Below are 13,346 nucleotides of genomic sequence, written 5' to 3' on the forward strand. Positions count from 1 at the left end.
GAGAGAGAGAGGCAGAGACACAGGCAGAGGGAGAAGCAGGCTCCATGCACCGGGAGCCCGACGTGGGATTCGATCCCGGGTCTCCAGGATCGCGCCCTGGGCCAAAGGCAGGCGCTAAACCGCTGCGCCACCCAGGGATCCCCTCCCAGGCGCTATTCTTAAAGTGTCTCCAGGGATCTTGATGCTTCACTGTCACTCCTGTGGTTCTGCCCGATTTCCCTGCTAAGCACTTTTCTGTCAGAGAAAACTCAGGTGAGGATTTTTAAAGGTCCTGCTTGTCCAGGATTGGGCTTTTGTGCCTGGAGGCTTTCACCTGGCTAGTGTGGTTCCCCTCCCCAACTGGATTTCTTTTTTTAATTTTTTCACCTTCCTACCTTGTTAGAAGCAAAACATTTTCTCTCTAGCATTCCAGCTGTTCTCTACCTCTCATGTCAAATTCATAGGTGTTTTGAAAGCTATGAAAGTTATCTAAGTAAGTTTTGAAAGTTATCTAGGTAAGTTAGTGAGACCAGATGAGTTGAGGACTCCTACTCTTCCACCATCTTGTCAGTCTTGTGTTGTTTTAGATGTTGCCTCAAATCATCAGTAACAACAACCTCCATGAATGTGTACAAATACAGATTCCTGTTTGATATATGTTGAGAGAAGGGGAGAACATATTGAAATTGATAGGTAAGTATTTGCAAGTTATCTCAATACTTCTTTCCTTTATACTCAATGCCAAATGTGGGACTTCACTCACAATTGCCCTCAGAAATAGCATAAAATTATGCTATAATTGGACTATATAACCACAATCATTTCTGACTTTTTTTTTTACTTAAAAAAAAGGGTCTGGCAAACAAGGCCCTAGATACGAGAACACCCAAGCAGACTAAGCCAGTGATCCTGTGTTCCCCCAATACAGGTGGAAGTGGGGAGGGCACAGGACAGTGAGGACTCTCCCACCACGGGGTGCCTGGGAAACTGTGCAGGAGCATTTAGGCCAGTGTGGGGTGGGAGGCTGCAGTTTGGCATTTATGGGGAGCTCCTGACTCCAGAGCTGGAAATGTGGCCACTGCCACTTTTCATTTCTGACTTTGATACTTCTCCAATAAAGGGTTCTTATTTAGTCAGTAATTTTTCAGTCACAGTAAAAATAATAAGATAAATAGGTTTAGAGCGTCTATATTGCTGCAAATGAAAATAGGACAAGCATTTCATATGCAGTTGTGCATGTTGCACACATACACACACATGTACACATGTGTGTGGATACACACACATAAACTAAACCACATTTCCAGGGTTCATTAGAGGAAGCACTTTTTCACTGTCAAGTGTAGAATTTTCAGCAAGATGAATCAGAAAGATTTTACTGCATTTTGCACAGATATTACCAATCTTATTCTGTGGGAGCCAAGCAGGGCAGATGATTAAACAGCATTCTCCAAATAGCGCTAGATCATCATTTCCTCAGTTTCAGGGCTGGAAGTCATCATCAGGGGTCCCCTAAGGCAGGCAAGCAGTACCAAAGTCACTGTCACAAGAAATACCTCATGGGAGTCACTGCCTGCCACCTGTAGCTACTATAGCCTCTAGGCAAATGCCACCCAGCAGTTATGTCATCACAATAGTTAGACACAAAAGAGCAGTTCATAAAAACAGGCATCAAACCAGGCACAATTTTCATCCTAATCTGTAAACTTTAGCCTGAACAATGAAATTTAATCACCAAAAATATTAAATATTAAGGTTTTGGATGATGGGATGACCCATGTTATCTTTGGACATTTTGTTTAAAAGATGGTCACACTGGCACTTAAAAAATAAATTGGAAAATAATATAATTCAATTGGACAAATAAATATGATTTTTAAAGGAAGTCTTAGCATATTATCTATTGCTTTCCTCTTGCTTTGGTTCCATTGATAATTTCTCCCCAAGTTTTCTAATAAGTTCTGCTAGGTCTTCTGAAGTCTGAGTTTTTTCTTCAAGGAGTTCATAGCGGAGGCTTGAGATATCCTGCTTAATTTCTTTCAGTTCCCCTTTGAAAAACAAGAGTGAGAGGAAGTCAACTGTAAATACACAGGCAGAAAATCTAGTGAAATCTAGTGATTCTGGAACAGGATGAAGCCAGTCCCAATTCCACACACATCTGTAGTTTGAATCCTTTCAAAGGAAAAAACTTCCTAATGGGGCAGATTTCTATTTTCTCAGCTAAGCTTTTGGTTAATGAAAAGGCTATAGAGAAAGAATTACAACAAATGTTCCAAAAAGGAGGCAGTGGTGACAAATGTTTGCAGGAGTTGGGTTGGGGGCAAGAGTATTTGCTTTTCCCAACCACCTCCTCCTCCCTGAAAGCCAACCCCAAAAGCAAGAGTCACTTATGCAGCAGGTGACATCTGCCCCAACTGTGGAGAATGAGCGCATTTCCCTGGATGCTCTAACAGCCTGACAGTTGTTGGAGGAACCTCATCTTTCCTAACCCTGGAGGCTCACCCTCCCACCTCTCTCCTTTCAGCTTCCCTGCAGCCTTCACTCCTGCTAGGGGCCAGCTGCTCTCTGTTCAACTCACCTTCATTCACTTCATCACTCTCCTTATCTACCTGGGCTTGTAGCACATATCTCTTAATGAGCCTCTTCATAATTTTCTAGACAAAGAAAGGAGAAATCAGCTCAGTTTTATGTTTGTGACAAACCTTTCATTTGGAATAAGTGTCCAAGTCTCTCTTTCCTAAGGACTTTAAGGAGTGATAGCTAATAACAAAGATTAAGATGATTTATGTGGCAAGGAATGCATACTGTCAGCAGGTAATTAATGCAATTTTTACATTACCAGAATTAATGACTCCAAAGTTAATTCTTGAGAAAGGAATAAGTTTAGAGCAAACATCTACTCCCCAATGTTCATTGCGTGTACTTTATTTGCAAAGTATAAGAGCAAAACACAGCCTTTTCATTGGGGAGGTGAAAGGTATGGATAGTACTGCATGTGGAAACCAGAAATTAACCAAATGCACACTTGTTACTGCTTTTTTGACTTCCTTTACCAAGAAATGTAATCAGTTTTGATTTTATACTTGCTAGTAATTCAGAAATGACTAGTGTCATTATAACAAAGTTTCTCTGGTACCTGGACTTCTACCATGAGAATGTTGCTTTTACCTTCATGAAAAGTAGCAGGCTCAGTATCATGTGCAGGAAGTCCTGGGTGGATACATAGTTAAGCCAAGTCTTACTTTAAACCCCAAATTAAATGTTGGACAGTAAAATTCCACTTTCAAGAACTTATTCTAAGAATGTAATTGGGTGCATGGACAAGTAATTCATCGTAGTATTACTTATAATGTAAAAAACCCCTTCAAGTAATCAAAAGGAAATTATTTTAATAAATTATTATATACTTAGTACAGTGATAGTACTTAGTACCAATGCTTAGTACTTAGTACAGTGTGAAAGTACTTAGTACTTTGTATAGTACAAAGGAATACTATACATACATTAAAATTAGTATGAATATATGTTTTGTGAATGTTTTAAATAACAGTTGTTTCAATATTAACTCATTTATATGATGTCATGTATACATATATATATAACATTGAAGAATATGTAAAATTATATATATACACATATAATCACCTGGCAGAAGATCACCAAAAGTGAGTAGTCTTTAAATCTCAGTGGTAGAGTTTGAGGTACATTTTTCTCTTTTATGTATGTTTTTTGTGAGAATAGACTCTTCACAATGAACATGTAGACTCTAAACTCTGGTATGCCAGGACTTCATCTGTTTTATTTACTTATGTACCTCCAGAACTTCGAAAGTACAGCCACATATGTGTCGAATTCATGAATTATTTTGATATTGAGGAAAACAACATAATAGATCATTTTCATTTAAAGAATCACATGGTGGGATCCCTGGGTGGCTCAGGAGTTGGGCACGTTGGGCACCTGCCTTCGGCCCGGGGTATGATCCTGGAGGCCCCAGGATCGAGTCCCACATCGGGTTCCCTGCATGGAGCCTGCTTCTCCCTCTGCCTGTGTCTCTGCCTCTCTCTCTCTCTCTCTCTCTCTCTCTCTCCCTCATGAATAAATAAATAAAATCTTAAAAATAATAAAGAATCACATGGTTTGGGATTTCAAATATTACAAATAACTAGCCTTAGTTCTTTAAAAAAATCATGCTTACCTGATACTGTCTTGGAGGATTATTGAAACTGTTTAACTGGAAATCTTCTGAGCTCCTTACACTTGATTGTTTACTATGCCCAAGCTGTAATTTGAAAAGAATTAGAAATTCCTCTTTTTCTTTTAAATAATGTGAGGAGATTTATTAGTTATATATAGGAATTTATTCATTACATATGTACATTTTAATTTAATTTGCTCGGCAGTCTGTCTTCCAAGATAAATCATAGGAGCTTATGTTGTGTGCTCAGCCACTCAACAGCTAATTAGGCTTCTCTGAGGAGCTCACAGACTTCATGGCTGAGACTTCATGAGATGAGATTTCATGTCATGAGGGTCATGCTTTAATCTGCCCCCAGGTAAGTCTCCAATGGAGGGAAAGGCAAACAAGTTGGGAGAGTAATGGTGGAGATCTCAGAAGTCCACTAATCTTAGGAGGCCAGCATAAATGACCACAGCATCCACACCAGCAGGAGGGTGTGATGGGGGTCCCGGAGGAACACCAGCATAAGACTTGGTTGTGGGACAGAGTTCAGGTGCCAAGAAACAATTAATTAATGTATTTGAATTTTAGAATCTGTATACTATCATATTTGGGCAGTACTTTTCAAAAAATATATTGCTTGAACAGGCAAATAACAAAGGTCTAAAGCAATCAGTAAAAAAAGGTTGTAAAGTACCATATTAACATGCTAAGAGAATGATTTAAAAACTCTTTATGGCATTTTCTAAGAAGAAAAAATGTTTTTTTTAATAAATTAATTTTTATTGGTGTTCAATTTACCAACATACAGAATAACACCCAGTGCTCATCTCGTCAAGTGTCCCCTCAGTGCCCGTCACCCATTCACCCCCACCCCCCGCCCTCCTCCCCTTCCACCACCCCTAGTTCATTTCCCAGAGTTAGGAGTCTTTATGTTCTGTCTCCCTTTCTGATATCTCCCACACATTTCTTCTCCCTTCCCTTCTATTCCCTTTCACTATTATTCATATTCCCCAAATGAATGAGAACATATAATGTTTGTCCTTCTCCGATTGACTTACTTCACTCAGCATAATACCCTCCAGTTCCATCCACGTTGAAGCAAATGGTGGGTATTTGTCATTTCTAATGGCTGAGTAATATTCCATTGTATACATACCCCAAAGATTCAGATGCAATGAAACGCCGGGACACCTGCACCCTGATGTTTCTAGCAGCAATGTCCACAGTAGCCAAACTGTGGAAGGAGCCTCGGTGTCCATCGAAAGATGAATGGATAAAGAAGATGTGGTTTATGTATACAAAAAATGGTTTTAAAAAGAAGTAAGTAAGAAAACTTGAGCAAAACACAGCAGCTCCAATTTGCTTGTTTTTTTGTTTGTCTGTCAGAGCACAACTGTTTTCCAGCGGACAAGTAATTTCAGGACCATCTTCAGAGACAGCCATGATTTATATTTCCCAATGATATCTAAGCTGCTCTAAGTAAAGCTCATTGAGAATTAAAATCCGTAACTTCAATGCTTTGATGCTTTACGTGGCCACATGCTAAATTAAAACAGCTAGTCAGAAAGGGAATAAAAGGGAAAGGAGAAAAAATGAGTGGGAAATATCAGAAAGGGAGACAGAACATAAAAGACTCCTAACTCTGGGAAACGAACTAGGGGTGGTGGAAGGGGAGGTGTGTGGGGGGGTGGGGGTGACTGGGTGACGGGCACTTGACGGGATGAGCACTGGGTGTTATTCTAAATGTTGGCAAATTGAACACCAATAAAAAAATAAATTTATTAAGTAATAAAAAATAAATAAAACAGCTAGTCACACATTCATCCATTGAACAAGTGTGTATGGACTGAGGGTCCTCTGTATGCGGGTGCTGTGCTACAGATTCTGGGTATTCAATGAAGAATAAAACAGGTACAATCCAGCCAAGTTATTATAACAGGGGAAATACGGTAAGGCTGGTAAGGCCCATAAAACACAATATGCAATTTTCAAAACACTATGTAGATAGCACACCTTTCCATGTAGCTATTTCTGCTTTTCTTCGGACCTAATAGTGTCAGCAAAATATCCACATTCTTTTACTTTATATTAACTTTGGAAAACATTAAGAGAAAAGTATACTGTTGACAAAATTAACCAAAGAGAGGCAGCTTGGATTCTTCAAAAGAGCTCTTGACAGAATGTGAAGACGGAACTCTCTGGCTCTGCCACGGGCTGCTGTGCAGCAGTAGGGGAGATGCCAGAACCTTCTGCACTCAGACTATGAAGGGAGGCCCAGGAGACACCTGTACTTCTTCAAGTCCTACTAATATATTAATCTGTGAGACAAATGCAAACTTCAATGATATTTTTAATAATGTAAGTTTTAATATTTATTTTTTAGAATATAGTTATTCCTTTATTTTTATGGCAGTATAATTCTTCCTGGCTTTGACCAGGATTTGTGCCATAAGGGCTTCATTACATGTGATGACTAGATTCAAGCTCACTTTCATCCCCCATGTGTTATGATAGAGCACGGAGGGTGAGGACAGATTCATAGCAGAAAAGGGAGTCCTTGGCCTCATGCCTTTGATTCATTTGCTATCTATTCATGAACTGTCAGCCTCATGATTGAAATAATCCCTTCTGTCATTAGAGGCCACTAGTATGTCCAAAAGGTGTTCATGGAAGGAGGAAAGTGAAAACTTATGTTTCTTTGAGATTTTTTTGAAGATGAATGTGTGGGCCTTCATGCTTGATATGCCAATCATCGGCAAGGCAGCTCACAACACCATACACCTGTGGAGATCATCCTTTTGAGATTTTTTTTTGGAACTGAATATTATATTAACATCACAAGGCCCTCTTTCATTTCCTCTTTTTCTGATTTAAGTCTGTGTTTGCTATTCTACTCCCTGAAACAGCCTTTGCCTCTGGCTGAGTGTTTACTCTGCCTAACCCTTTGGGTTTTAGCTGAAAACCTAAGCTCCTCAATAAGGCCTTTCCTGCTCACTCCATGAAAAATAGATCCCGCACAAGCTAGGCCTCTTGTATCCTTTCTAATGTTTCACAATTGACAATCATTTTATTCACTGGCTTGGTTATGTGTTTACTGTCTATATCCTCCTGGGCTCTGATGGAAGGAGGGATTTTGTTGGCCTCATCTTGGTGTCGCTAGAGCCAGCCTGACCCTTGACAGGTGCTCAGAAAGCACTGGTTGGTGAAATGAAGGAAGAAGTACTTTGGAGTCACTGATGGGGTTCACTTGCTTTCTAGACACCTTGCTATATGAGACATGTGCAATCTAGGTTGATAAACCAGTTGGTGGCAGCTCAACTTAATGGTAAAGATACAAGTGAAACAAGAAGAATGAATTTAAGGCATGAGGCAGACGCCCTACACTGGGTGGCATAGAAGAAGTAACAGTGGCAGGAATGCCAGAAAGTGGTACTCTGTTCATCTGAGAATGTGTATGAGTGTAGATGTTCCAGAGTACAGATGTTGAGTGTCAATAACCACAGCTACTGGGTGTTCGTCCAGTTCTGGCACAAGACACGGCACCCCCACCACTGTGTGCACTCCATGTATATGGTCCAGAGTCTCTCAACTGCAACATTTTTGAACTTTGGGCTAGATAATTCTTTATATTCTTTATTGTGGGGGCATCCTGTGCATGGTAGAATGGTAAGCAGCATCCCTATGAGATGCTCTGCCTCAGAGGCTCTGCACAGCCTCTGCCTATAAGATGCCAAAAACAGCTCCCTCTCTGGTGGCGACAGCCAGAATGTCTCCAGGAATCACAGCTGTACCCTGAGGTACTGGGAGTGGGGGAATCAAGAGCACCCCTGGCTGGGAACCACCGGTATAGTTAAATGGTCTGTGACTAAACAGTTATAAATTAATTTGGATCACTTTTATGTGACTAATTCTTCTCTAAACTTGAAATATGATCTGGATGCAAGCAAAAATTGATGCAAGCAAAAATATGATCTGGATGCAACAAAAAATTCTAATCAGTTTCTAATATGTAGTCAGTATTTAACAAATACATGTTAAACAATTATATGAAAGAAATGGTATAGGGGAAACTCAGTGCTGCAAAGGAGCCCTCTTACCACCTGGTGACGGGAAAGGCTAATGGAGATCTGCTGCCATCCACACCCACTAAAGAAGCCTGGAAAGTCAAAGGGGACTCTAGAGGTGATATGAATAGCATTTATACCTCAGGGATTTGGGTTTCTGCAGATGGTACTGACATGGAAGATCCAACAGGAGTGGGGAGGGAGAGCTTGTGGGTGGAAGCTCTGCTCCTAATATGCAGACACACTCCATGTGTGTGTGAGAGACACACTCTGAAGGAATGGTTGCCTATCTTTTGCTTTTATACCACATTTCCTGCCTTCTTCATGTTTTCTCTTGCTCATTTCCTAGTAATTAGCTTGGTATTAGCATTTAGCCTAAGGCTGGGAACAAAGCCCTGAGCTAAAACGGTATAGACACCTATGTGCTGTCAGCAGGGATGCAGACAAGAGACAACCATGTGGTACAGTGCTTATAAAGCTCTTGCTTTGGAATCAAGTAGATCTGACTCTGTCATTTGTGTGAAATGAGATTTTGGGCCATTACTTCAGCTCTATATTCTCCAGTTTCTAATGCATAAAATAGAAGAAATAACATTCCCTCCCTCTCAGAGGTAATGTGACAGTTGAAGAGATAAGGTGTGTAGAATCCAGATCCTGGTATGTATACAAACGGCACTCCACATGTGTAGCAGTCATCACTATTGCATAGAAGGATGAGTATCTAACACCTACAATGTGGGTTCAGGCCTTGTTGCATTTTAATCTAGTCTACCTTTTCTGGAGATGCTCTGCTGAATATTTCTGCTTACTGATGTGTCCATGACAAAGTCATTCAGGGAATGAAATATTCCCACACCCAGACGAGCATTAGAAATTGCTTAAGATCTTATTAGAATATACGTTTCCCAGCTCCACTGCCAGGGATTTTAACTCAATATACCTGAAAGAGAGGATTGAGAACCTGTACAAAATCAACTGGAGAACTGGCCCTGGTGATACTGATGATCTGGAACTGTTATGTTATATAATTATTTCATTTGATGATTGAAAAGATAGCCTCCAATCTAATTCAGGCTAAAGGACACAGTTCCTAGATAAACAACTAATTGAAAAAAAATCTCCACATCCCACTCAACCCAGTGTAGAATAGACAGAAAATGCTAAAATAACACATCTGTGCTCCACGTCGGCCTACTGTGGAGGGCGCACAAGCTGGCTCTGAAGCTGACCACTTTCCAAGAAAGTAGTCTTTCCTGGAGCTTGCAGAGAGCAGTTATTTGGCACTTTCAGGTTTAAACAAGTCACGTGTTATGACAGAGAACTGACTTTAACTACACTATCCTTTCAGACTGTACCTGAAAAGTGAATGCTAGCAACCACTGAATTCACGGACCTTCAGAGCTGCAGAATATAATCAAAGATAATAAGCAGGTCTGCTTACTTTGCTTCAATATGTATTTTAATTTGGCTCACCCTACTGGTTTCCATGGTGCATCTGGAGAACCTGTGAAGACAGTGCTGGTGCAAACTGACCACTGTGATCCTCAAGGGGTCAGAGAGAAGATCCAAATGAAATGGAAACTTAATTGTTTTAGACTTTATGAAAAAGAAAGCAAAAGCTACCCACGTTGGGTAAGGGCGCATAACTTTCCTTGGTACCTGTCAGAGCCACACATTTCCAGTGGGAGTCCACAATAGGCAAAAATGATTCGAAATATAAACAGTTTCTTTAAAAAGCATTCTCCCAGGAATACGTGTCTGGCACGTGCCCCAAGTTTTGTTCATCACAGGCTTACGGGCCAAGCAAAGTAAAGAGGATAGTTGTGTTACTCTGGTCTTCTAGGAACCAAACGCCAAGACAGTTAGAAGTATGAGATGTATCCAGAATCATGCCTCTGGAAGATAATGGGGAATAGGAGCAGGGGAGGCAGAAGACACTTCCAGACCCTGAGGCTCAGCTCACCTGCAACAGAGGGGAGAGCAAGACTGAGAACCAGTCAAGCCAACAGGAAACAGCAGTACAGATGTGGCCCCAGGGAGGGTCATGCACTGGCCAGAAAGGCCTGGGACCTAGAGTGTGGCTAGGGTGGGCAGCCTTGGGCCCTGGGTGCTGGAGGCCGTCGGCTCATCACACACCCTGACAGAAGGTGTGAGCAGCCCATTACCACAAGAGCCAAGACACACAAATACACCAAAGAGTCTCTGGACAGTGAGACTGATACTAGAATTGACTTGTTATTGATTCACAACTAGAGGCAGATACTACAGGTCAGGAATGCTCTTAAATATCAGAGAGGGTAACAGAACATGAGACTCCTAACTCCAGGAAACGAACAAGGGGTGGTGGAAAGGGAGGTGGGCGGGGGGTTAGGGTGACTGGATGACGGGCACTGAGGGGGGCACTTGACGGGATGAACACTGGGTGTTATGCTATATGTTGGCAAATTGAACTCCAATAAAAAATAATAAAAGAGTTTATTTTAATCCAGGATTAAAATGTTCTATTGGAAAATGTGAAGTGAGCCAAGCCTCCTTTAAAAGATATAAATTACATGGTGCCTGGGTAGCTCACTTGGGTGAGCGACCGACTCTTTGTGTTGACTTGGGTTGTGGTCTCTGGGCCATATTGGGATTTGGGGTTGTGTTGGGATCTCAGGGTCATGGGATCAAGCCCCGTGTTGGGCTCTGCGCTTAGTGCCGGTAGGATCTCCTTGGATTTTCTTTCTCCCCCCTGCCCTTCCTGCCTGTCTTCACACATGTGCTCTCTCTCTCTCTCTAAAATAAATCTGTTAAAAAGTGTATTTTTCAGATATTAAAATAAATTTTAATTTTCTACATTTTTGTAGAAATTACAAAGAAAATAGGGTTATTTGATTTCCGAGATACTATAGCTTCTATCATAAAGGAAAAAAAAGCATTTAAATTCCCTTGAATTTTCCTATTTGTCCAATGATTTATTCTCATGCATGCACCACACGTGTGGCACAAGTATGTCTGCCATTCACAAAGCATCATCATATGCTCCCAGCAGTGGTGCGTGATGGGTTGACAACTGGCCATGCCTAGTTTATAGACAAGGGAAGTGAGGGTCAGTGAAGCACCATGAATTACTGCTACTGGGCCCCAATCTTCCGAGGACTAAGATCAATCCTGATCCCTACTTCCTAGAATTCCTATTCTGCTGAGGGCGGCAAGTACTTAGCTCAAAAACAAAGCTAAATGGCCTCCCCGCCCCTCCCAGGCATTTGCAAGTCTGGCTAAGGAGCAACCACAAAGGAACTGGGAGGCACTTCCAAGGGCCCAGGCTGCTTTAGCCAGCAAGCAAAGAAATGCCTCCGTTCATCATCTGAGAAGCCACGGTGATGGGCAGAGGGGGAGGCCGTCATCTCGCCTCTGACTACAGCAAAATCATCCAGGGAATCAGAGGCGCCATGCTGACAACAGTCTTATGTGGCCTAATTCTGAAGCATTCAAGGAGAGGGACACACAATCATCTTATTTAAGCCACCATGATTCTTTTTTTAATTATGTGCAACTGAATTCAAGTCCTACCTGCTACCTGGCCCATCTTCTAACAATGTCATCTCTAATATCCCTTGGTAACAAGTGCATATTGCACCCCTACTATGTGCACCCTAGGAGAAGGAAGCAAATTTCCTCATGGTAGGGAAGTCTGCCATTCCGGTAGGAGCTGATGTACTTGCAGGGCTCAGGAGTCCACTGACTGCAGGGGCCACTGAGTTTCTATCATTGCCGCTAGGGCTGCATCCTGCCACCTGCCCCACTGCAGGGATGCCAGCCAGTTCCCACTGGCTCCCTGATGACTTCCTCCATCTTTTCTATGCTTCCTTCTTCACGTCACTATCCCTATTTTTCATCACCCGTAAGTACCCCAAAATATATGGTTACTCTCGGTCTTAAATATATATATATATATATATATATATGTAATTCTTTTTGCTGATTATTTTCACCCCTCCATGACAGATTCTTTGAGGCATTATTAAAATAGTTAACTTTTTTTCACAGGTCTATTATCTATTTCTTGAAGTTGCTTCTGAACACCTGTCCTTTTCTCTGAACATATCAGCCTGGTCACATGCATGACATCATATTTTCAGGTATGATCTTACCTGTTTTTTGTCAAGTGGTAATTTTGAAAGGTCTTCATGACTTCCCAAAATTCCAAATTTATTTTCTTCATTTCTCTTTTAAAAATAGAAAAAAATAATTAATAAAAATAAAAATAGTAAAAATATAATTGCTAATTCTACATTTTGAATTACAAAAACAATGTCATTCTTTATTTTGTATTTTAAAAGTCACCTGGTCTAATTATATAGCAAGTTTCAAGAAGAGAAACATGTGCTTACTGGGTTCTTCCCAGTGGTAAGCACTTAGAAATTTCATCTGGACAATGAATGCTCGCAGGTTGCAGTTTTTATTTATTTATTGATTTTTATTTTTTTATTTTTAAATTTTTTTTGCAGTTCTTTTTTATTTTTATTTTTTATTATTATTTTTTTAATAAATTAATTTTATTGGTGTTCAATTTACCAACATACAGAATAACACCCAGTGCTCATCCTGTCAAGTGTCCCCTTCAGTGCCCGTCACCCATTCACCCCCACCCCCTGCCCTCCTCCCCTTCCACCACCCCTAGTTCATTTCCCAGAGTTAGGAGTCTTTATGTTCTGTCTCCCTTTCTGATATCTCCCACACATTTCTTCTCCCTTCCCTTCTATTCCCTTTCACTATTATTCATATTCCCCAAATGAATGAGAACATATAATGTTTGTCCTTCTCCGATTGACTTACTTCACTCAGCATAATACCCTCCAGTTCCATCCACGTTGAAGCAAATGGTGGGTATTTGTCGTTTCTAATGGCTGAGTAATATTCCATTGTATACATAAACCACATCTTCTTTATCCATTCATCTTTCGATAGACACCGAGGCTCCTTCCACAGTTGGGCTATTGTGGACATGGCTGCTAGAAACATCGGGGTGCAGGTGTCCAGGCGTTTCATTGCATCTGAATCTTTGGGGTAAATCCCTAACAGTGCAATTGCTGGGTTGTAGGGCAGGTCTATTTTTAACTCTTTGAGGAACCTCCACA

At 41.0% G+C, this 13,346-nt stretch overlaps 1 protein-coding gene across 4 annotated transcripts in view; it reads right to left on the bottom strand.

Annotated features, from left to right (window-relative positions):
• Positions 1–1,108: 1,108 nt before the first annotated feature.
• Positions 1,109–13,346, bottom strand: part of TRPC6 (transient receptor potential cation channel subfamily C member 6) — a 112,928-nt gene continuing 100,690 nt past the window's right edge. For 3 of the 4 annotated variants that reach the window (XM_055304750.1, XM_055304751.1, XM_055304753.1), the window contains 4 exons: positions 12,360–12,434; positions 4,178–4,261; positions 2,558–2,633; positions 1,109–2,027 (listed from right to left, as the gene is read on the bottom strand). In XM_055304750.1, coding sequence (XP_055160725.1) covers positions 1,876–2,027; positions 2,558–2,633; positions 4,178–4,261; positions 12,360–12,434 — 387 coding nt within the window. In that variant the 3' untranslated portion in view covers positions 1,109–1,875. Of the gene's footprint in view, positions 2,028–2,557; positions 2,634–4,177; positions 4,262–9,727; positions 10,190–12,359; positions 12,435–13,346 lie in introns of those variants that run through there. The other variant, XM_055304752.1, reaches the window with a different exon arrangement.

This window comes from Nyctereutes procyonoides, unplaced genomic scaffold (assembly GCF_905146905.1).
Source record: "Nyctereutes procyonoides isolate TBG_1078 unplaced genomic scaffold, NYPRO_anot_genome, whole genome shotgun sequence".
Taxonomy (NCBI): domain Eukaryota; kingdom Metazoa; phylum Chordata; class Mammalia; order Carnivora; family Canidae; genus Nyctereutes; species Nyctereutes procyonoides.